This window comes from Macaca thibetana, chromosome 2 (assembly GCF_024542745.1).
Source record: "Macaca thibetana thibetana isolate TM-01 chromosome 2, ASM2454274v1, whole genome shotgun sequence".
NCBI lineage: Eukaryota > Metazoa > Chordata > Mammalia > Primates > Cercopithecidae > Macaca > Macaca thibetana.
The window spans coordinates 53,835,467-53,860,193 of NC_065579.1; the positions used below are offsets into that span (position 1 = coordinate 53,835,467).

The 24,727-nt window shown below is 40.2% G+C and overlaps 2 protein-coding genes across 4 annotated transcripts in view; one reads left to right on the plus strand and one right to left on the minus strand.

The window, feature by feature from the left end:
* Window positions 1–24,727, plus strand: part of MED12L (mediator complex subunit 12L) — a 340,860-nt gene that overhangs the window by 197,817 nt on the left and 118,316 nt on the right. The gene's annotated exons all lie outside the window — the stretch shown is intronic.
* GPR87 (G protein-coupled receptor 87) lies at window positions 1,766–24,630 on the minus strand. The gene is made up of 3 exons (XM_050779785.1): window positions 24,249–24,630; window positions 7,890–8,021; window positions 1,766–2,869 (listed from the first exon to the last, which is right to left on the minus strand). Exons 2-3 carry the CDS (start codon window positions 7,921–7,923, stop codon window positions 1,827–1,829), a joined length of 1,077 nt encoding a protein of 358 aa, XP_050635742.1. The 5' UTR covers window positions 7,924–8,021; window positions 24,249–24,630; the 3' UTR covers window positions 1,766–1,826.

Consider the following 24,727-nt stretch of genomic DNA (forward strand, 5'->3'; position numbering starts at 1 on the left):
TTTTTTTTGAGATGGATTTTTGCTCTTTTTGCCCAGGCTGGAGTGTAATGGCACGATCTCGGCTCACTGTAACCTCTGCCTCCTGGGTTCAAGCGATTCTCCTACCTCAGCCTCCCGAGTAGCTGGGATTACAGGCATGCGCCACCGCGTCCGGCTAATTTTGTATTTTTAGTAGAGACGGGGTTTCTCCATGTTGGTCAGACTGGTCTGCTCCTCCTTTTTATATATATGTAGGGAAGCTGTAATTTACCCATGACTTTCTGGGGAAAGTGCAGAAAAGAATTGGCCTTTCAAACTACCTTTTCTTAATTAGCTGATCTAAAATATGACCATCTTAATCTAGCTAGTGACACACAATTGGGGGCGGGGATAGCTATGCAAATGACCAACTGAGGTATATGTAAATTCGTGCACTTCAGTGTCCATTGCATTTATAGAATTGGAATCTTGATGGACAGATATTTTGATAGAAGTCCTCAGATAATACTTTTAACCCCTTTGCCACTAACTTCTCTGCCAAACCTGACTGACTTAAATAAGACACTAGACACTTAGAGTAAGATTCTTTGTAGTCCCTGAATTCTTTTCTTGTACCTAACAATGATAGTCATTGTTGAGCTAAGTTATTCTTGTACTCTCATTTTTGCTTCTTAGAACTTTGCAGTTTACAAGACTCTTAAGTATTGTACTGTGTTATTTGTGTGTGTTTGACTGTTAACCATAACGTCTTTTAATCAGCAAACATGCCTTCGCTCCTCCTCTGTTAATGCATCCCCCACGAGGCATTTATGTTGCTGGAGGACAGTCTCTTACCCAGAGGAATGAAAGGTAGTGTCACAGGAGCATCACAGGAGTGGAGGTGAGGCATGAAGTAGGGAGAGGAGGCAGAAGCATTTCTGCGGCTCATTCCTACTTGCTTTTGGAGCCCTGAAGGTGAGCTCTGACCTGGACACAGAGGGTCCTAAAAATGAAGCCCTTAAACACACACACACACGCGCGTGCACACACACACACACAGACACACACCCCCCACACACCCCTACCTGCATTTCTATAGTGCTGAGTAAAGGAAAAAAATAATTTAAAAAAATCCCCACACACAGAGAACGAGGGGATGATCGCCAAAGATCTTAGTTTATAGATGGAAAGTAGTATGTTCTTTTCCTATCCTTGAACTTCAAGGATAGATATAATTTTCTTTTTTATACTTTTTGTTCTCTGCAAAAGTGGCTTCAGAGCAGCAGCTTTTCCTGGAGGATGGCCACAGTGCAGGGACATTGCTGTGGCTCATTCTGCCCTTTCATTCTGCTCCTCAGACTTCCAACCATTAACCCTGCCATTGAGCCATGTGTTACCTCTTGTTTATCTCTTTGCTGTGTCTTAATGTTTTCCTTAGTTTCAAATTTGACCCCATTTCATATCATTTTAGTTCTTTTTTTTTTTTTTTTGAGACGGAGTCTCGCTTTGTCGCCCAGGCTGGAGTGCAGTGGCGCAATCTCGGCTCACTGCAAGCTCCGCCTCCCGGGTTCACGCCATTCTCCTGCCTCAGCCTCCCGAGTAGCTGGGACTACAGGCGCCCACAACCGCGCCCGGCTAATTTTTTTTGTATTTTTAGTAGAGACGGGGTTTCACCGTGGTCTCGATCTCCTGACCTTGTGATCCGCCCGCCTCGGCCTCCCAAAGTGCTGGGATTACAGGCGTGAGCCACCGCGCCCGGCCCATTTTAGTTCTTTGAATTCATATTTTTGATGGATTCAAGCAAGGATAACGAAAAGAAACATTTATTTACACTTTGTACATACAGATTCCAACAAACAATAGAAGGCCTACACATCAGTGTAATCATAATATATGCGAACTTCTGATCTTCTCACACTTTGCAGTGATCTGATGCTTTCACTCCTGGTTCTGATATTTGATTTTTTGAACAGCCTTCTTGAAAATGACCTACACATGAAAAAGTAAATTATTGGATCCAGACACACATTACACGCAGACAAGAAAAGTGTCATTTCTTTGCAGTAATATAGGATTTTATGTGCAGATTCATCTAAAAGCCTGTCTAATTGACTAAAAGTAAAAGGAATTCTGCACAAGTGATATGGTAGAAAGCAGGTAAAAAACACAGCCACAACAACCCTGATGCTCTGGTTATGTTTTCGCTTTCGGCTTGACTGACTTATGAATTGCCTGCTGGATTTGTGGATGTACCTGGATATGGCTATGTAACATCCGATCAGAATCACCAGCACAGCCACAAACAAGCAGCTGTTCACATAGGTGACTGCCGTATGCCATTTGACCCCCAAAGGACTTTTAAGTTTCAGGCAGTCATGGATATTGTCCTCTGTTGGTTGACCGTTTGTTAGGATGATGTTTGGCAAAGACAAAACAGCCATGATCACCCAAACACAAACAGATAAAACCTTTGTAAATGTTATGCTATACATCCGAGAGTCTCCAAATGGCTTGACCACCTTCAGATAGCGATCAATGCTTATCAGCCCAAGGAACACGATGGAAGTATACATGTTTGCATAAAACAAAACTGAAGTGTATCTGCAGAGAATAAACTTGAAGTACCAAGGTCCAAATCCTGCATCATGGACTATTCGAAATGGAAATGTCAGTGTCATGATGAGGTCTGCAACCACTATGTTTTTGAGATAGAATATGAAGCTGGTTTTATTCCTAATGTGGAAGAAGATCCACACTGCTAAACCATTCAGCAAGATGCTTGCCAGAAATATAATGAGATAAAGCACCGGCAAGACAATTGTGTCAAATTCATTGTGAAGGGTGGTGTTCTTTCCTGGTCCGTCGCTCCTGTTGCCCGAATTGTGACTCTCTTGGCCGTGCAGCTCGTTATCTGTAGGAGAAGTGGGGAGATGGGACTTCAGTGCTTGGCAACCGTGCCCACAGGCCACTAGGTTCCCTTACAGACCCAACTTTTTGTTATTTCAGGTGAACTTAAAGATGTCATCAATGATTTAAAGAGTAAAGGTAGCACATTGTTAATGTTTTGAGTGGTCAAAGAATTAGCGACCTTCTCTCACTACCCTGCCTCCCTCATATCAGGACCGTTGAGTAAAAAGTCCCATTTCTGATCCCCTATGCCAGCCTTTTGAAGATAAATATACCAATGTAAATTATCCCGATTCTTACTTCCATGTTTGATATCATTACAAATATAATCAACAAAACCTGGAGAGAAAATTGAAATTTTCTATAACAAGGAAATAACAATAGCCAACACATGGTTTGTAGTCTTTGGCACCCTCTTTGAATACATCTTCCCCTCCCCTGCCTCAGTTTTAAGCTGTTTAATCATTAAGAATTAAGAAGGTGTAAAACTAGTGGGTCATTTTGAATTTTTTGCCTATGACTTTCTTATAGTACTTAAGATCTTTTAGGGACCATTGATAGGAACAGAAAGAAAGTGTCTTGGCAATTTTGTAAATAAAAAGAAAATCTACTGTCTTCTAAAGTGAACATATGAAAAAAGTCCTGGATAGATGTAGATCTGACTTGCTGATTCTCTGAAATCTGTTTTCACCATAGAATTTAAGGTGTAGGCTGGTATAAAGTTGCCTCTGATTATTATAAATATTTACACATCATCTGTTAATTCTTCATTAAAATGCATTTGTATAGTCAAGAATATCCACAAATACGTTTTTGTGTAGTCCAGTGATAAATGTTGATTTCATTTTCTCATTCTTATTAAGTTTTGCAATTTTACAGTTTATTGCCAAGGAGGACAACTTGTTAAAAGTAATTGCAACCTGATATATATTTTTTTTGTTTACAAGGCTAGGTTACACCTATTGCATTTATTGTGGGAATTTTTAAACCTTTTGCTTTTTTGGAATTTTTAGTTTCTGTTGTTAAAGACCTATACCATATCACTGCATCATATAATCAGTGAATTGGGTCATGAGCATTTGACTTATGTAGTAGCCATGGACATGGGCCTCTCATGTCTCCTACTGTGGGGAGCATGATGGACAGCCAGCTCCTGTGGGGATCTACCACCACATTCTTGCTGCTGCCATGCTTCCTTCCCATGGACTGCTCTGGGCCTGTAACTGAGCATGGCAGGGATACCAAGACAAACCTGCTTTTGTAAGAGGAGGGGTTTCTCTGACAAAAGACTTTGGCTGGAGGAGTACTTACCAGTCTTCAAACTTTTTCTTTGAACTTTCTTCACACTGCACTGTTCCTATTCAATCTTCCTTCCTTCTTTCTCCCACAAGTGATTGGAAGGCTGTGCCAGCCTTCTGCTTGCCCCATTTTCCCTGGTAGCCATTTTCCCCAATAAATCTCTTGGCCATTTAAACACATTTTATTGTCATTGTTTTTTGGGAACCTGAACTAATGAAATTAATTTATAAATTCACCTTTTGGAGGTAAGATTAGAAGGAAGGTCACTTCTGAATTTTTACTTCCCTCTAATTAATAATATTTACTGTAGTTATAATTATGTTTTGGAATGGTTTTGTTATTGAGATAACGCCATACATTTAAGCCCTCACTGCCCTGCACACAGGCAGTTTAGTATCTGTTTTGGTTCCCTTCTTTGAGGAGAGAAACAGGAAAGTTTTGATGATTAAAATCCAAAAACAGATTCCTAAATTGCTGTTTGACATCTAAGTGCAGGCTGTTCTTAAGTAACCTTGTCCTCTTCCTAATTCTTTCCCTTTTATTCCTTACTGTGAGTGTTTTTAAAAACTGGTTTCCCTGGCCTAACTATCCTTACACAGGCTAGTAATTTATATCTGGACTAGCCTGTTATGAGATCCATGGTATTACTAAGCTTTACAAGTTAAAATGCCTGATTCAGCAGCCATCTATATTACTACTGCCAGTTTATAATATTTCCTTGTATAGTATCATTTAAGCCTATTTTGATTTAATGTAGTCTTGGCTGTTTTTGTATCATAAGATCCAAATCAGTATCAGTGACATTAGGAGCTTCTTAAGATGTGTGGCTTTAACTGAGTTGTCTGCTTGAATTAATTTACCCAATTAAATGATTAGCAGTCACTTTCATCTAACCCGGGATAGAACCCTTAGGGAAATAGAGAGGACATGTGAGTTTAAATCAGAATAAAGAGTCCAGCTGAGGGACACAGCCTGAAAAGGAGCAGCCATGTCATCTCCTGAAGTGCTGGCTGTGCCTTGTAACAGTTACTGGTGGATTGCTTTTCAAAATAATTTTAAATACAAATTCACGAGCTACAGCATACTTGGCAGGGAATATTTCAACTGCTGGTGTTGGTAACCTGGGGATCTGCTATGCATACCTATCGTGGAGTGCAAGAACCCCTACTTCACAATGTTGCCTAGGGATTGCCTGTCAGTTCCATTTATCATTATAATATTTTGAAGTTTAATTTATATGAACACATTCTTATTAAATGATGATTTTGATGATTTACCTAACAATTATGGTTATTATTAAAGATTGTCTCCAATCAGAGTGTCAAAAAAGGTTGTGTGTGTGTTTGTATATATTTATAATATCTATATATATTTATATTAACATATTTATATATATAAATACATATATATATATTTATAAATTAAAAAGATCAAGTAGGATTGACCTCTTTCCACAGTGGTTATTGAAATGTTTTGTGGCTTCGAGACAGTCTGGTGTTGAACTTGTTGACTGTGTAACCTCACGGTATTTGCTTTCTTAGTTTATGTATAGGATTAACATTTTGGACTATAGGACTTCTTAATTCAATGGGATAGGTCTAGGCCTGGTTATTACTTCATTCACAAATTTCACATTTAGGCAACACAGCTTAAACAAATTATGGTTAAAGCCTGTTATGAGTTATTTGCTGAAACAATATAGTAGTAGAGACGAAAAATGGTTTGTAAGAAGCAGATGAGCCATTACTCATCTGGATGCTCTGGAAGGCTCAAAACTTAACTTTGAGAGTTTCGTGTGATCAATTTGTTTTTTAGAATTAAGTCTATATCATATTCTTTTTTGCCAGCTAATGCCCGTCATTTATTCTCTGTCATTACCTTAAATATTTCCAAAACTTATGGGTGTACTCAGAAGCATTTCTCTATATGATGTTTCCACTCAGTAACATTGACCACTAAAAGTGAATGACTTTCTTCACCCAGGCAGTTTTATCATGTTGTTCTTCCCTGACAGTAAAGAACTTGGCCAAGTTAGGGAACATCTTTAATTGACAATAGCTTGGTGACTCAATTAAGAAAAATTAGCAGCTGTTTTACAGTGTAAAGACTGTTTTCTCACAATATGTGCATGCAGTGTTGGATATTATCAAACATGATTTCCCCATCCCTTCTTGTTTACTAGGGTGGTATTCCCTGGATTGTATAGTGCAGGGCTTGACACAGAGCGATAATTGAGAGTAAAACTTCCTTTGGTATTCTCTCTGACTCTCATTCCATTTCCTTTTAAATTAACAAATGCAGTGACATAAGAACTCAGTTTACTAGTTCCATAGTAAATTATTTTGTGCCACATGTGCGGGTGGTATTTGTTTGGGACGTAAGGGAACTGTGGCTATCTTTGCAGGGGGAATAGGTTTGTGCATGTGTGTGTGCAGGACTGAGTATGTGTGTTGGGGAATGCTTGGGCTTTGTAGCTAGATATAGCACAAACTACATGTGGGTTTAAAAATTTAAATTTAAAGTAAGCATAATTTAAAAAATTAATTTCCTCAGTCATACTAGCTATGTTCAGGTTTCCCGGTAACCACATCTGGCTACTGGATTGACCAGTGCAGATATAGGGAATTTTCATCAACGCAGAAAGTTCTATTTGACGATGCTGGTTTAGCCTCTTCATAACTGTAAAATGGAATACATAGCCATCTTGCTGGATCATCTGAGAGTTAAATGCTTTGCAGACATTTTGAGTACAGTATCTAGTACTTAGTTGGTGTGCATTCTATAACATAAAGCTTAATTACCATTTGTCTTGTTCATAGAGTCACATTATGAATGACAGAGTAGGGAAGAATCTGCCACTTTTGCCTTTGGTGAAGCTACATCATTGTTCACTGGGACGTGTCACTTGGCACAAAATGTGAAAGTATCAACATATGTCACTGCTCTACCTGCCAGGTGGGAATGAAATAATAAAAGTCATTCAAATTATAGGGTGTCACTATCATGGCACAGCTGCCTAGGTATGATCATTTTCTTCCTTTCCTTTCCTTTCCTTCCCCTTCCCCTTCCCCTTCCCCTTCCCCTTCCCCTTCCCCTTCCCCTTCCCCTTCCCCTTCCCCTTCCCCTTCCCTTCCTTTCCTTTCCTTTCTTTTTTTCTGATACAGAGTCTTGCTCTGTCACCCAGGCTGGAGTGCAGTGGTGTGATCTCGTCTCACTGCAACCTCTGCCTGCTGGGTTCAAGTGATTCTAGTGCCTCAGCCTCCCGAGCAGCAGGGACTACAGACATGCGCCACCACACCTGGCTAATTTTTTGTATTTAGGTATGATCATTTTCTAAATAGTTACCCCGTAGACTAGGTCAGTGTTATCTCTGGCCTCTTGGGGAACCTCATGAACCTTGGTTTAAACTATTAAATCTGGAAAGTAATATGTGATTCTAGTTTGTTTAAAATCTTCCATAAATATTATTAATTTAATCCTACTTGTCATTTTAGAGATGATGTCTAGATGAAACAAAGTTTAAAACAAAATGATAGTAAGCTAAATTTGTCTCAGTGATACTATCCTGTGTGTTTACTGTTTTATACATAAGGAAACACAAAGCTAAATGCTGGTTTATTTTGTTAGTTGGTTCTCTGACCATTAAACTCCCCAAATTCCCAAACAGTGAAAATAATAGTCATTGATAAAGTAAGATTTTCTTTACATCTCTTCCGACGGCTTACTTGGTAATTTTGCAAGTGTCAAGTTGAGCCCCATTCTTCAGTTGTGATGCACTGTAAGCAAAGATGCGTGTCAGGAAACACTTGGGGACAGTTGAGGCGTGGGTTCACCATAGGTTATTCCTGGTTTGATTTCTGGAGAGAAAAAGAAAAATGAGGAAAGAATCAGTTGGGAAGGAATTTGAAAATATAACATATTGGTCTTTTCAGTTAAAGCGATTGCCTCCACGATTCAGAAAGCATGTGCTCTTTGGAGATGAACACCTGGGCCACACAAGAGTTGCCCTCTTTCATAATTCCCTGCTGGGAGTTATGTCTTGTGGATGACTTTGGCTACATACCTTAACTTTTCTGAGCTTTGCATTCTTCACGACATCTTAATAAAGGTTAGCTGAGACCATATGTGCGTGCAATGTTGGATACTTTCAAACATGATTTCCCCCATCCCTTTCCCTGCATCTGGATCAGTTCCCTGTTCTCTGGCTTCCATCACGTATTGACCATAGAAAGCAGAATTCCTGGGAACTGTTCTGGAAAGTGCAGCTGAAGTAGAATGTGCTTATGGGACAGTTTACTGTAAGGGGAAGTCACACGCTTTCTCATGAAATAAAACCATGTGGGACTTTCATGTCCCATCACTGATGTTGCTTAAAGAGACCCCAAGTAACCTCATTCTGTCCAAGCACAAAGCAAACTTGGGGCTGATGTGAGCAGTTACTTTTGTCCCTGCATATGTGCTAAGATAGCAGGGAAAGGCACATGGGAGGCAGGAGTATATGTAGGAGTTTGCAGTAAGTGGAGAGGCACTTATTTCTTTTTATGTTCCTGTGTGTGTCCTTCTCTTCTGTTTGCAAATATCACATGTAGCTAAGGTACTTGATTTGGTAGTAGATAGAAAAAATGGTTTTTAATTTTCCATGATTGTCTCCACCTAGAATCCACTCTTTTGAGAGTTTAGACAATCTATCCATACCTCACCTTGAGTATGTGGTACACAGCGGCATTCAGAAGGTGTTTTTTGGTTAATGCAGCATAGGCATTGATTAAGGTTCTTAGAATCCCTCCTTTTGGGGTTCCAGCATCACATTATTTTGTAATGTAAGTCAAGGAGGTAAAACTCTACTTTCTTTTTATTTATTAAAGTTTACTGGGGAGAATGACTGAAGCTGTTAATTTTCTAGACTTTGTAATAATGATCTTTGGATTTCAGTAAGCTTAAAAAGCTTGAATCCAGTTTCTCGTGGAAACATTTCAAGGAAATTACCTGATAAACACATTTTTAGTTTTATGTTTCTCTGTTCTCAAGTTGTATGGTTGTCCTCTTCAGATGGCTTCCTGTAACCTTCCTCACTGACAGTTGCAGTAAGAGAGAGAGAGAGCAGACAGTTGGCCAATAAGGAGGACGTAGAGAGAGGAGACTGGGAGAAAATATTTGCATGTTACATTTCTGATAAAGGATTTGTATTTAGAATATGCAAAGAACTTTTACAGCTTCTTAATAAGGAGAACACAACCCAATTTAAAAAAAGTCAAAAGATTTGTCTAGACATTTCACCAAGAGTGCATGGAAGGACACTGAACATCGTTAGTCAGTAGGGAAATTCAAATGAGAACCACAGTGCTATACCATCTTGCGTCTACCAGAATGGCTGGATCTGAAAAGGACAGACAGTAACAAGTGTTGCTGAGGGTGGGGAAAACAGGACCCCTCATACACTGCTGATAAGAAATCAAAGTGGTACAGCCACTCTGGAAAGAGCTTGGCAGTTTCTTAAAAAGTTAAAACCAAATGTGTCATATGACCCAGTAGTTCTACCTCTAGGTATCTAGCCACGAGAAATGAAAACATATACCCATGCAATGACTTGTATGCAATTGTTTATAACAGCATTATTCATGATAGTTAAAAGCAGAAAGAAGCCAAGTGCTGACTGGAGAGTAGATGAGTCAACTGTGGTATAGGCAAAGGATGGAATATTACCCAGTAAAAAGAATTGAAATACAGCTATTGTTTAGATGAACCTTGAAAACGTTTTGCATGAGAAGGAAGCCAGACACCTAAAGACTACATGTCTTTAGGTGAAATGTCCAGAAAAGGCAAATCTGTAGAGGCAGAAAGTGTCTGCTGGGGTTGGGGGCAGGAGTGGAGAGTATGAGAGATCTTATTCTTTTGCTCCTTAATCCTGTGTTATTGTATGGTAAGGCAATTCTTGAATTATAATTACTAACTAAAGATAAGGAGTTATTTTTGTAGTGTTAAAGATCATGGAATGTGAAAGTCAGAACATGCTAAATTCTGGTAACTCAGAGGTCACGATAGACTTTGGGGATATCTGCTTGCCCCATAATCTTTCGAATCATGGGAACAATAATACCTACTCTATAGTATCTAGCATCCTTTCTTCTTGAGGTTAAATTGAATATACATTTATAAATTAAGTGCTTTATAAATGCCAGTTTCTGCTTCTGTTATTTCCATTAATCTTTGCCTAAATTAAATTCAAGATCATGTTCCTCTTATTGGAACTCTCTGGTTTAACCAAACTGCAGACTCTCAGGTGATATGCCTGAGTTTAGTTCCCTACTTTTCTTCATAGCCATTCCTGCCCTGTGAATGACCTCCTTTCTCCCCTCTCTCCCTACCTTGGAAATCTCTACTACTTCTTCAGTACCACCCATAGCCTGATCTCTTTCATAAGGTCATTTACTAAGAGTCTGCTCATATTTCAGGCCGTGGAGTATATGAAGATGAGAAAGTACATTTCTGTCCTCAAGTTTAGAGTCTAGTTGAGAATCCAGAAGTAAACAGACCATTTCAATATCGAATGAGAGGTGTGGGATGCTGTGAAGATACAGAGGTGTACTCAAACTGAGGGGAAGCAAGGATTACAGAGGTTCCATGACAACTATGATGCCCAGGTTGTGGCAGGTTTGCCCAAGGTCCAGTCAGAAAGGAGCACATGGAAATGCTGAGTGTAGCCAAAGATAAGGTATAATAGTCTGCTGAGGAACTGGTGACAGCATGTAGAGATGGAGATATATGACAAATATGAGGCATCTTAAAGAATTTGTGGCTGAATGATACTAGTGAAAAGGGTTAGAAGAATGTTGGAGGCCTCCCAGGTATTTGACTATAGATTTTAGTCTCTTTTGCTGATGTAGGACCCATGAAAGGACAAGCACGTATTGGGATGGGTGGAGTTTAGTTTTGGATTGGTTGATTTCATGATGCCTGTGTAGTATGCATGTAGAGGTGTCTACTAAATGATTAAAGAGACAGGTCTGGAGCTTGGAGAAGTACCCCTGGCTGGTGATGTCTATCTAAGGCCAACATAAAATAGGTGATAGAAGAAGCTGTGGGAATGGATGAGATTGTCCAAGATGAAACTGCACAGTCGGCCATGAATGGTGGCTCATGCCTGTAATCCCAGCACTTTGTGAGGTGGGTAGATTACCTGAGGTCAGGAGTTTGAGACAAGCCTGGCCAACATAGTGAAACCCTATCTCTACTAAAAAATACAAAAATTAGCCGAGTGACGTGGCGTGCACCTGTGATCGCAGCTACTGGGGAGGCTGAGGTAGGAGAATCGCTTGAACCCAGGAGGCAGAGGTTGCAGTGAGCTGAGATCACACCACTGCACTGCAGCCTGGATGACAGGGTGAGACTCTGTCTCCAAACAAACAAACAAACAAAAAACCCCAAACCACACAGTGGAGTGAGAATAGCAGAGAGCCAGTGTAGACTTTTTAATGGAGCAGTCTTAGGGTGAGCAGAGTGCCTGAAGGAGAGGCCAGAGAGTTGGGAGGATTGCCAAAAAGGAATAATGTCATGTGAACCAAAAAGAGAGTTTACGAAATGAGGAATTGTGACTAGTTTTATCCTGTGGGGAAAGTCAAGTGACATAGGACAGCAAAGTGCCATTGGATGGGATTCAGCAACGAAAAGGTCATTGTTTTTGCCAGTGCTCCATCTGCTGGGGGGCCCAGGGTGTTTTGAGGAGAGAAGCCTAATGACAGAGGGTTGAGTAATGTTTGCTAGGTGAGGAAGTGGAGGCAGCAATCTCAGAAAACTCTTTCAAAAAAAGAACATGCCTGTGACGGGAAGGAGACAGAGAAGGTGGGAGGTGGAGATAGATAAAGGATTAATGGAGGGTTTTCTTAAGCGTATCATTTAATGTCTGGCATTTAAAAATGTTCCGTCTGGGCGCGGTGGCTTACGCCTGTAATCCCAGCATTTTGGGAGGCCGAGGCGGGTGGGTCACCTGAGGTCAGGAGTTCGAGACCAGCATGGCCAACATGGTGAAAACCCATCTCTACTAAAAATACAAAAATTAGATGGGCGTGGTGGTGTACACCTGTGGTCCCAGCTATTTGGGAGGCTGAGGCAGGAGAATCGCTTGAATCTGGGAGACCTTGCAGTAAGCTGAGGTCGCGCCACTGCAGTCCGGCCTGGGCAACAGAGCGAGACTCAGTCTCAAAGAAAAATTTTTTTTCTAGCTTGGATTAAAAAAAAAAAAAGAATCCTGCCTTGACCTCTAACCAAGTATGGTGGCACCATGGTGGAGTGCATAGAGCAAGGATTTGATTCTCTGATTCTCTGGATTACAGCCTGAGCTCTGTTGCTTTTAGCTTCTGACCCTCCATTTCTGCCTGTATAAAATGGGTATGATGACTCGTCCATTATAGGATGACTGTGAGGTTAAAAATGATGAACCTTTACAAAGCAGCCTGTGTACTTGTGCAGGGTGGAGCTGAAGTCATTTTAGTTCCTGCTGTGTATCGTAGGTACACAGTTGAATTTATTTAATGCTTCATAGGTTGGACAAGGGGTTGAGGGGGGGTGGATCCTTGCACCTTGTTTATGCTGAGATGGCTGTGTGGCTGGTGGCCTCAGCTGCCCTCTCAGGAGTCATTTGACTGATACTTTAGCTCCAAGAGCTTGCCCTTTCCTTTAAATTGTCTCAGAGCCTCACCTGCCTGCTGTCTTTCTGAACGATCAGTGCCTCAGCTTCAGGGTTCCCTGTGTGCTTTTACTACAGTGGCTCTGCATTGTCTGCATGTCCCAGCACTTGCAGGGTGTTGCAAGGAAGATTGCTTCAGTGGTAGTAAAGGGCTTCGTTCCAGCACTTGGATCCTGGGCGGGAATCCTGCCCTGCCACCTACTGTTCCTTCAGCTGAGAGCTGATGAAACCACACAAGAATGTGATGTTTGTGGTAGGCCCAGGTTTCACAGTCATTCCTGAGGTTAGATGGTATCGCTGCTTAGAGACCTGGTTTTTTTCCAGCCACCCATTGGTATTTTCCTTTGGCTATTTTACTAACCGTGTTTCTTTGTTGTTGGTTGTAAGCTACTTTTAAAATGAGGGTGGTGGAAAAGGATTAACACATTCTCAGTTTCTGCTTGCTTTGGGACCCCAAACTTGGTGGTTGATACCTTAAGCAATCCTCAGAGCAACCCTAGGACCTAGATATATTTCCACCCCCGCCAGGTAGGAAGATACGAGATTCAGACAGTTTAATTAACTTGCCTTGACTCACACTGAGTAATGGGTAGAGCTGGGATTCATATAAAATCCAATAGAAACTGAAATTGCAGTTCTATTATACTGTTGTGGAGTAAAAGTGAAGAATGATTCTGGGGGGTTATTTTAGAGGACAGGAAGTGGGAGGGGGCAGTATTGGGCAGAGGTAGGAGTTTGTTTTCTCCATCAAGCTTGTGAAGGACCTGCTAGTCTTCCAAACTAGAGGTCTGGTTTTATTTGGCCTGAACAATGTTGAAAACATCAGGAAATTTCACATAAGAATCCAGATTTGGATCCCATCTTGAAAGATGAAAAGATTGGCCAGCATCCAGCATGAACAATCCAGCAGTATTAGTTGCCCCTTCCTGATGGGGAAGTGAGCTCTCTCCAGTTCTCCAGCTCACAGCATACTTGTTGACGTCCCTGGGCCGCCTCTTTTGGGAACATTACCTGCTGGGTCCTACAGTCACTTGATTTTGCAGCCATTATTCCGTGTGTCATTTAATCTTATGTGGCTATACTTAACCTCTATAGATCCCCAATTGTTCTTTGATTATAAATATATCTTCCTCTTCTTCTATGTCTCTCCTCCCTGCAAACGCCTGATTTATCTTGTGTTACTGACCATCACTTAGCATTTCTTTTCAAATGGTTTTTCTTATACCTCTTAGCAACCCAGAAAAAGTAGTGACAGGAGGTCATGTTGTTTAGTTCACACCTGAGAATGTATTAATAGTCACAGTGGAGCTTTTCTCTGTGCCCACCCCTCTACTTGGGTCTTTCAGTGAAAACCCTACTGATGGTGTTATAAAACTGCTTTTGGTGGGGAAAAACTGAGGTTTCTGGTGTTCAGGAAAAGCTTCTGAGTAGTGGAGTAGGGACTTGACCCCAGTTGTGTTGGATGCCCAAACCTTTGCTCTCTCCCCAGAAGGGCTATGGGAGGACAACATCCAGGACTACTGAACAGCTACTTTGGACACCCAGCCTTGTGGTCCCCACAGAGCCAGCCTGCTGTTGCAGTTCACTGGATTGGATCTTGGCATGGGTGGGGAGTCATTTGTACCATGCTGGGGGAAACTCCCTCAGCAGGAAGAGTGGGCCGGTGTGCCCTGTCATGCCATCGCAGTGCTTTAACTCTCCCTGGGCTTCATCTCTCTTGTTATTGCCCTCTGGTCAGGATCTTGAAATATAAATGTCAGTTAAATGCTGCCTCCCTAAATGCAGTTGCTCATGATTAATTTTTGATTTAGTGTTTGGTAGTGGTGGTTCTCAGATGAGAAGAGTTGTAATATCAATACTTTTCCTATTTGTCCTCCACTCTCCAGTTTTCCCTCTAAAAGCTCACATCTGAAATTGTAAGAATTTGAGATTTGAAGGTTTATTTTGGCACTTTACTTCTGAAAAGCTATATTGAACTGATTGATTATATAGAGATATTGATGTAGTTCCGGCATTTTTGTGGTAAAGAGAGAGTCTTCACAAAAGCCATCTGATAGAAAGTTTATGTTGAAAGATACAGGATCTCTTCTATTTTGGAATCACCTATAATCTAAGAATCTTTCTCAGTTTAAGCCTGACTTTATGTGTATGTGTGTTTGTAAATTTATGTGTGTTTTTCAACAGTGCTAAGATGATAGCTCTGCTGAAGGCCTGGGGAAAGAGGCAGGTTACCTCACTGGTTATGAGTTACCTCTTATTGTAATGGAATTAGGTCACTGTATTCATAGCACATTTGATTAATGCATGCACGGAGTTAGTCTCCCAAACGTGTTGGAATGCAAAGCACAGCAGCCCTTCGTTCAGGTTTTTCAGGTGCTACACGGATGTTGTCCTCTCATAGTTTTGCTGGTACATACAGCTTACAAGTAGGCCTATTTTGGTTAACAATAGAGACTTAACATTTTTTTTTAGGTGACCTCAGGTACCTTGGTGGGTGTGTGTGTGTGTGTGTGTGTGTGTTGAGAGGGGATGGGGGGGGTTGATGTAAAGTGGATTGTAAACTCCCTGAAGACAAGATTTGTGTCTACTGGTTCTTTATAACCTTAACCTCAAACCTGACTATTCTTTTTGTATGAGTGAGGGAACCGAGCAAGATTCAACAACCTGCCCAATACCACACAGATGGTGAGAGGCAAAACCAGGAAATGAGCTCTAGGTTTTATGACCCCAGAACAGGCTGCCTCTGTAGTGTTGCTTTGCTGGCCTTGTGGAGTGTCAGAAGTAGCTTCCCTGGTGCAAAGTGTTCTAGACTGAGATTCCCTGACCAGTGCAAAGTATCCTAGACCTGGATTCAGTAGGCAGCTGTTAGGTTTTTGACTCAATCTTTGTGACCCTGTAAAGCATTGTACTTCAAAGAGCTTGAGCCTCCTCATCTATGAAACAGGGAGAATAATAAATACCTGACATACTTCCCAAGGGTGCTGTGTGAATCTGGTAAGAGAACATATGTTAAGTCAATTTTATATTGTAAGGCTATAGGAATATAAAGGTGTAATTCATGGCAAATATACTTTGCATAAACAGTAAATGCTTTTCTTAAACAGAAAGTAAAAATACACCTTTTCATGCAGTAAGTTGTAAAATTTGAGTAAAACTCCTACTACTCACATTATTATGTGGCTATTGTGAGTCAGATCAGGAGATCTGTATCACATTACTATGTAGTTATTATGAGTAATAAGAATTTTACTCAAATTTTAAAACTTACTGAGTTGAAACACGTATTTTTATCTTCTATTTAAGCAAAGTATAATTTCCACATAAGTAACTTCTGGATCATTTATGTAAGAGGCTAGTCAGATTAGGGGCCACAGTCCCAGTAGCCAGCATAGTGGTTTTAAATGAGTATGTTCTAAGCTAAATACATTTTAAGTGACTTCTGGCCCTTAAAAAATATTCTTAGAATTCAAGACTCCAGGTAAAGTCTGTAGTTGTTTGATTAACATTTACTAGCCTATTAAAAGATGCAGAATGCTTTTCACAAGTTCACGTAGATGCTGTTCCTTGTTTCGGAATAGCGTCCTGTGGCTTAAGCATTCTACTTAAGAGTTATAATTTTCTTTATGGTGGTAGTGGTGGTGTCACCTTGATATTTTAATACAGTCATCATTATAGTTTTCTGGGCTGTGGGATGTGGTGCAGGTATTCTCCAGGCCTTTCCCATTAGAACTGTTCTCAGGTTAGCTACCCTAATTCTTCTAATCACAGCTTAACCAAACCTTAATGCTGTTTAAGTTAATGGAGTAAGACAGTTACCTAAGAGAGCATTTTTCCTTCAATTTCATCACTTATTTTCATTGACAATTTTCAAATTCTCAAGTGAAGTCTTTAACATAAGTGGATATTTCACATTTCTTAATCAGCATCAAATGCTCACTCTCATTTTTCTCTTCTCATGAATACAGATAAATAACCCACCCTCACCCATATGTAGTAAAAGGATCTGGGATCACATATAACTCATTTCATGAAATACAAACACACACACACACACACACACACACACACACACACATTTCTTCAAAGTAATTCCTACTTCAGTGAATTTATCAACTTCTGGCATTAGTCATTTTTTAAACAATGTCTCTTAAACTAATAGGAATATTTGAATTAAAATAATTTTCTCTGGCTTGATTTATAGATGCAGTAACTTCCTCAACTAGGAGAGATAGTAACCTGTATAGTTGTATTATCTTAATATTTGCCACATGCATTTTCCTGCTATTCACATTTCTTTGCTTGATGTCCTCTTCTGTCGCAGTCTTCACTGGCTTACTGTCTTGTACAGGACATAACTCAGGCTCCTCTGCAGGTGATGAGGATCTCCTGACCTGACCTGTATACCTGCCCACTATATAGCTTCTGCACCAGACCCTTCTTACCTTGCATTTTATCGTGAAAATCCCTTCTCCCCCTTGTCTATTAGGCAAGCTGCCTATGCCGCCTTCAAATCTAACTCATCTGCCTCCTCTTCTCAAAGCCTTCCATGTTATCCCCATGTGCCACGTAAGTGCTCCTCAGCCCCTATGGTATCCCATACCTCCAGCTGTTGTATTCTATTTTTGTTGTTTGCCTGACTGCCAGAGTGTCCTTGCATCCTTTTATCTCCAGGGTCTAGCAGAGTACCTGCAGGCAGAGAGTCAGAGTTCAAGAACACCTTTGACTTACTATTAGGCAATCATGGAATTTGGCCTGCTCTCTGACTTAATTTCATTTTGGAAGGCATATGTAAGTTTTCTGTTTTTTATTTTTAACACATTTTTTTTTCTGTCTTCTGAAGTGAAAGGGTACCAGCCCAGGGAGGGTGTTGACAAGAGTAGGAATTGGCAGTTGACCTGTGTAAGGCATGACTGAAGACCAGGAAGAAGGTCTGATCAAACCATTAGGAGGCTAATCAAACGCTGGACCTGCTGAGGTTTTTGAACAGCTCACTGTAAAGTCGGGGGAGCTAAAGTGGAGGGCTGCAAATTCAAATGCCAGCAGCAGCCCCACCGGTTATATCAGTGACGAAAGTCAGCCAGGTATAAGAAGAAACAACAGTACCAGTATGCTAATAAAAGACAGCTAGTATGTCTAACACTTGTGAAATTTTCGTAATTAGAATTAAGTACACTGGTGAGAAGGAGGCAGAAAGATTTCCTTAGAATGATTATGGAGAAACAGCAATAAGATGAAAATATTTAAAGTGAGCCACATGCCTGGGCCCCATTACATTGTCTTATCCTGCCCCTGTAAAATGGCTATGCCTGGATTAAGCTTTGAGTTGGTGTCTTCAAGCATTCAACCCTTTTCACTGTGCCTACTCTTAGGGTGTTCAATACAACATTGGTTCTTTATGTTAAGACCCATGGGAGAAAGTTATTTCTACTCTACGTAATAAGAGTGGTGTTCTGTAGGCCAGCTGTGAATTCATCAACAGCAAATCTTTATGCCTTCTTGATTTCCTGTTGGAGTTGAGATCCACCTTAAGGCCCAACACTATCAGATAGGGATGAATGCATTTGGTGAACTAATTTCTCATATGGTTTTTAATTTCCCACCATTCATTTTCCCAGGCTTCATTTGTTTAAATTTAAAGTTCATTTGAATTAACTTCATATTAAGCATCTCTGCAGAACACCTCATTTTTGTTGTTGTTGTTGGAACCAGAAAGATTATAAATAAATAAAATAATTATATGAATACATTGGAAGGAGAGCTTAGTTGGCATGAAGTTAATCAGGTTGTAATTGACAGAAGAGGAAAGGGAGGCTGCATAGGAAATGTACCATCTCCAGATAGGTGCTGGGTTGGGGAAAAACTTTAAGGGTAGAAATGTTTGGCTTTGCCACCCTGGCTATGAGACAGTTATTTTGCTGAGAGCATCTTCCAGGATGGGGAAGCCATTAAAGCAAGAAGTAGTGTACCATGGCATTTATATTTCAGGTGCCTGCAACTTTGAGCACTCAAACTGAGTTCCGCACTGGCCAGTTGTTTAGTGCTTGTCTTATTTACAATTTCATATAGACTGTAAACTGGATGTAAAAAGACCATAGTAAGATCCAGCATGACTTTGTGAAGGATTGGGTACATATTAGCATTTCTGGATCTTAGGATGAAAAGTAGAGATAATACTTGAGGTATTGTACTGTTGGCTCTAGGCACAGAGTGAATAGTTTTTAAAATTATATTTATTTAAAACTGTGTGTATGTGTGTGTATCCTGTTGTTTACATTATGAAATTAGAATGAATGTTTTAGAGTAAAGGGAATATTGATGTTTATCAGATATATAGTTTTATTTTTCCAGCAGCCATCATGGCATATGCTGACACATTGATATAGTAATTACCTTTTAAATGGCATTTACTATTCTTCTATTAATTTGTTTTGCTGCATATAATATAGGCATGTACTATTTTGACCTAATGCAAGCCATTATCCTCTCAAAGTTTTCATTTTTTAGGTTTTTAAAATGCTTGGGTGAGACAACTAGAATACAGTTGTAGCTGTGATTATTTAAGGATTGCATATTACTGTGAGCCACATTCTGCTTCATCATGATATGTAGCACTGTTTTCTATATAAATACATCTAGTAAACAGTTAGTTTTAGGCCAGGCGTGGTGGCTCATACCTGTAATCCCAGCACTTTGGGAGGCTGAGGTGGGCAGATCACGAGGTCAGGAGTTGGAGACCAGCCTGACCAACATGGTGAAACCCTGTCTCTACTAAAAATACAAAAATTAGCTGGGCGTGGTGGCGGGCACCTGTAATCCCAGCTACTCAGGAGCTGAGGCAGGAGAATAGCTTGAACCTGGGAGGTGGAGGTTGCAGTGAGCCAAGATTGCGCCATTGCACTTCAGCCTGGGTGACAAAGCGAGATTCCGTCTCAAAAACAACAACAAAAACAGTTAATTTTACAGTTTTTCTCAATTCGTCTTGGAGCCAGTTTATCTAAAAAAGTTTGAAAGGCCCAGTGATTTATTTTCAGTTTTATTTATAATTTTGGGGCCTAGCAGGTCTGAGGAGGAACAAGTTTGGACAGGTAGGTCATCCACCCCCAAAAGAGTATAACAAATCCTCAAATGCCTACAGTCTAGAGGCAACAGATATATATGCATTGTTTTCTTGGATCTCTCTTTTCAGTTCTCAGCCTGAGAGCCACAGAGCTTAGTACTCTAATGTGTGCAAACAGCCGAAGTATTCTGTTAACATTTTTCTTTATTCAACTAGATGATAAGCTCCTTTAGTATAGGGACTTCGGATCATTTTGTTTCTGCTGCCCTTTTGGTATACTGGCCTCTGCTTCGGAGACATTCCGAATCTTGATATAGTCAATAAAGGGTACCTTCTAGACTCAAGGACTTGGAAAACAAAGTTTCACTTTGTTCTGTGTCCTCCAGAGAGTTGCTCTGGTGGTCAAGAGCCAGTAATATCTTTGACCTGAGCGCCTCTTAGGCTACAGGGCAAAACCCTTCTCCGGGAGCTTGAGAAGTGTAAGTGTCTATCTTGCTACATACAACAACAGTAAAAGAGCTCCCCAAATGCTGACTAGTATTATTGTGTGCCTAGGAATGTTCTAAATTACCTATGTATATTTTAATTTATTAAAAAGACTTTGGATTCACATTACAGATTTGCCATTTACTTGGGCAGGTTACCCAACCTCTCTGTGCCTTTTTCTTCTTCTGTAAAACAGCCCTCATAAGATTGTTTTGAATGAAGTATTACCACAGCACAGACCTTTTATTCAAACTTGACATGTAGTAATAAGTCAGTATTGACATGGTACTTGAGTGGATAGTAAGAATTAGTGCTCTAATTTTTCAGATGTAAAAAACCTGAGGCTTAGAGAGAATACTTGGAGTACAGTATACTTGGGCTATTTGCACACACTATTTGTTCTTTGAGCAGATACGTGCTGTCTGACGCTGGAGTGCTAGAGCTTGCCCTCATTAACATCACTAATGAGGGGCAGAGCCTGGATTTGAACAGAACCTAAGTCCATGTCAGTGCTGTGCTCCTAACTACCGCTCTGCTACTGCCTGCACAAAAATTTGGTATTCATGTGCTGATTAGCATCTCATGCCTCCTTTGGGAAAACTAGCAAGTTAAAATAGCTCCAACTTCATTGCAGGGAATCATGCACCCAAGATGGCCATTTATCTCCTGTAGTCTATACCATGATACCAGTGTACAGTAAATATACAATAAGTCTAAATCATTTTACATATGTAACTACCCACAAAAAGAGGTAACAGCAAATAGAGCATGGTTGACTGTAGGCAGTGTTTCAAGGTCAGAGCTCTGCTCCCTACTGGTATGCTCATTAAGCCTCAGCTTGCTCAGCTGTTTAAGTGGATAATAGTAATTTACACCTTAAGGTTGTCTGAGTTAAAAAAAAAAAATAGCATGATAAGGCCGGGTGCGGTGGCTTACGCCTGTAATCCCAGTACTTTGGGAGGCCGAGATGGGCAGATCATGAGGTTAAGAGATTGAGACCATCCTGGCCAACATAGTGAAACCCCGGCTCTACTAAAGATACAAAAATTAGCTGAACGTGGTGGCGGGTGCCTATAATCCCAGCTACGTGGGAGGCTGAGGCAGGAGAATCGCTTGAACCCAGGAGGCGAAGGTTGCAGTGAGCTGAGATCGCGCCATTGCATTCCAGCCTGGGCAACAGAGTGAGACTCCGTCTCAAAAAAAAAAAAAAAAAAAAGCCTGATAAAATATGCAGTAATCTTGTCACATATAAAGCTATCAGTGTATGCTAATTATTACTGTGTTAGTATTAAGAATAGAAGGACAGTTTGTGCCATACGGATCCTATCTAATACATTAGAAAAGGTCATTTAAGGTGTTTTGCTCTTCTTTTAAAATGATGGAAATCATTAGAAATTACTGTTTAAGAGAAACCATAGAATCATTGATATGAATGACTTAATGTCATGACTTATACTAGATGGAACTTAATCAGTGCTCTCCCTTAAGTGTATTTTAGTGTAATTTTTTTATATTTGGCCAATAAGAATATTAATGAAACAAAATATGTTAATTAGGTATAGGATAGAGAACAAATATTCTAATCTGCCTGTCTTTGCCATATAAGGAGGTAGAGGGTTTAATAATCTTTGTAAGGTCAGATAGAGCCTGTCTTTCACCATTGGCCTGAAGCAGAAGGTCTGAGAGGTGGGTGCCTCTCATCTAGTTTTTAACAACAGGATCACATCACATTTACTTCTGCTCTTGCCGCCCTCCTGTAGATAGTTACAAGTATAAAAACTGCAGCTGGCCCTTGTATAAATACTTGTATTAATGTAAAACTTTCAGCCAGGTAGGAAGAGCAAATAGTACATTCATTTTAATCTTGCAGAGGAAGGATCTGAGACCTAGAGAAGTCGAGATTTGATTAACATCATGTAGCTGGCTAGGGGCAGAATTGGGAAGGACCTAATTTGTGGCTCTACCCCGTTTCCTCTCAAGCATTCCTGTGTGCTTGGTCCAAGCCTTAGGTTCTTTCATTGCCAACCCCAGCATCTCAGCATATCGCCTGGATCGTGGGAATCTAGAGATGCAAGGGGCCTCTGATGACCATCTGATCTAATCCCTTCATTTTACCTGTGAGGAAGGGAAGTGAGCTCCTGGGGAATTCAGAGACTTGCCTAAGTCACACTGATAATATTTTTTACAATCAGCCCTTAAACCCAGGTCATTTTGCTATGAGTCCTGGGCTTTCTACTTTAAACCCAAACTGCTGCCTCATGCCTGCATAGAGAACATCTACCCTGGAGACTGGGGGATGCTTCTAGGGAGGTGACTTTACCTAGATCTCACCTCACTTCTGTCCTGTCTTCACAACCTTACCCTTTATTGGGCTTTGAGGGATTTTAATGGGTTTTTCTGACTTTTCTTATTTCAGGAGCATACAAAGAACTAATGACCATTGTGGTCTCATCTATCTTAACTTTCTGTGGCATTTTCTCAGAGTAAAGAGCTAAGCATGAAATTTTTTTTGTTGTTGTTGTTCTTAAAGAGAGTCAAATGCCAAGATATTAAGGAAGAAAAGCAGGCAGACTCTGAAGAGCACAAACAGCACAACTCTAAATGAGAACATTCCTTTTAACTTAGTCTTCCTTTTCCCACCCACATCTCTAAATGCAGTAAATCCTCTTAGCATGTTATCTCTGGTTAGGGCATTTTCTCAGTGTCTTCATGAAATAAAGATTTTCCGGCGGGATACTTTCTTTTTGTAGGCTATATCCTTAAATAGGAAATTCAGCCATCCATCTGCTCTTCTAGGCCCTTGTCCTTAACCCACGTATACCTGCAACGTTTTTCAAGTAGATGTCAGAAACAAGAGTCTGAGGATGAGATGTTGCTGAAGGATTAAGAAAATACGCCTCTTTGATCCCTAACTTCGTGGAGACAGTTAATCTCAATTGGCAGAAATAATAAATATCAACAGGGTGTCTGGCTTTTTTCCCCCAGTATAAAGTAATATGGAACCAGATTTATTGCTATTCATATTGCTAGTAAATTGGAGAACAATTATGAAAGAAATCTCTTGTTAAAAATGTTAATATACCTAACATGAAAGCAGATTCAATTTGAGAATGTGATATAAAATTCTATAGCAGATAAATCTTAAAATAAGAAATCAAAAAGTCACTCTACTTTAGGCTCATCTACCTTTTAAAAGTCCTCATTAAAATTTAAAAGAAGTGAGATCTCCATGCTTGCTTCTTGTTTTCCTCACTGCAGTGAAAACTTCCTGAACAGTTTGAATGTGGAACAAAAGTAAGCTGTTTCTAACCTGTTTGTCAGTCACTGGGCAGTTTTCTCAGTCCTTTCCTGACACGTTTTAACACGATTTCTCCAGGGATCAAAATGAGGATTACCCTGTTCTTTGTGGTACAGTGAAAAGACTGAGATTCTTTTATCAAAATGAGACAATTAGGAAAGAGAAAAATTTTTTTTTGTCTCTCTTTAAAAAAAACCAGATAAACGATTATGAAACAAATTTCAAGTTTTGGGTCCTGGGAAACAATTATAAGAGACTTTGTCTTTTCCTCATCTAATAAAGTAAATGTGGTTAAAAAAAAATGTACTGAATAGGAGCGATTGCCAAAACATTGTTTCTACTTTTGAAGGCACAATGTGTAGTTTATATTTCTGCCTGCCTGAGCTGGAAACAGTTGAAGCTTCGTGGCTCACAGTGGTGCCTCATATCTTATTGTCAGCATTCTAATTTCTACTTTTTCTTCAGACCTCAGAGTTAAGCAGAAGTATAATTACAGTTTTTAATCATTGCTGTGTCTTATCAACTACGGCTTTTAAGAAAATGAAAAATTTTTTGTTTACCTTTCATTGTGGTGGCTGGCTGTCCATTCACCTCATACGGTGTCTTCAAGTTGAAACAGGCTTCTTGTCTCTAATTAAGAATAAGCTTTGAAACTAAGGTCAGCAGGGAAGTGGATTTTCTGGTAAAGCATAAAAACTAAACATCTCCCCTACCAGACAAGGTAGGTATCTCCCCTACCCCTTTAGAGATTGTCCTTTGGGGCACCCTTTCAAATTCTCCTGCCCGGCAACTACTGGAACAACTTGCTCTCTTGCTAATGTAAATGACTCATAACTAAGAGTAGGTGAGATTTGTCGACTGGGGAAGAGTATTTCCTGAACCTGCAGGAATCAGATGGTGATTCACCTGAAGGAAACACAGAGGGCTGGAGCTTAGACTGCCAGAAGTCTGCTTAAGGAGTGGGGGATGAAGTCTCAGGTTGGGGCCTACTAACTTCATCAGATCCAATTTTTAGGTCTTTTGTTTTTTTTCCAGCTTC

What these genes read in the sequence shown, in the direction of transcription:
- GPR87 (XM_050779785.1), bottom strand. Translation starts at nt 7,923, where the DNA reads ATGGGGCTCAACTTGACACTTGCAAAATTACCAA. An exon ending in GACACTTGCAAAATTACCAA is followed by an intron (nt 2,870 to 7,889) that starts GTAAGCCGTCGG and finishes CTTCTCCTACAG; the next exon opens with ATAACGAGCTGCACGGCCAA.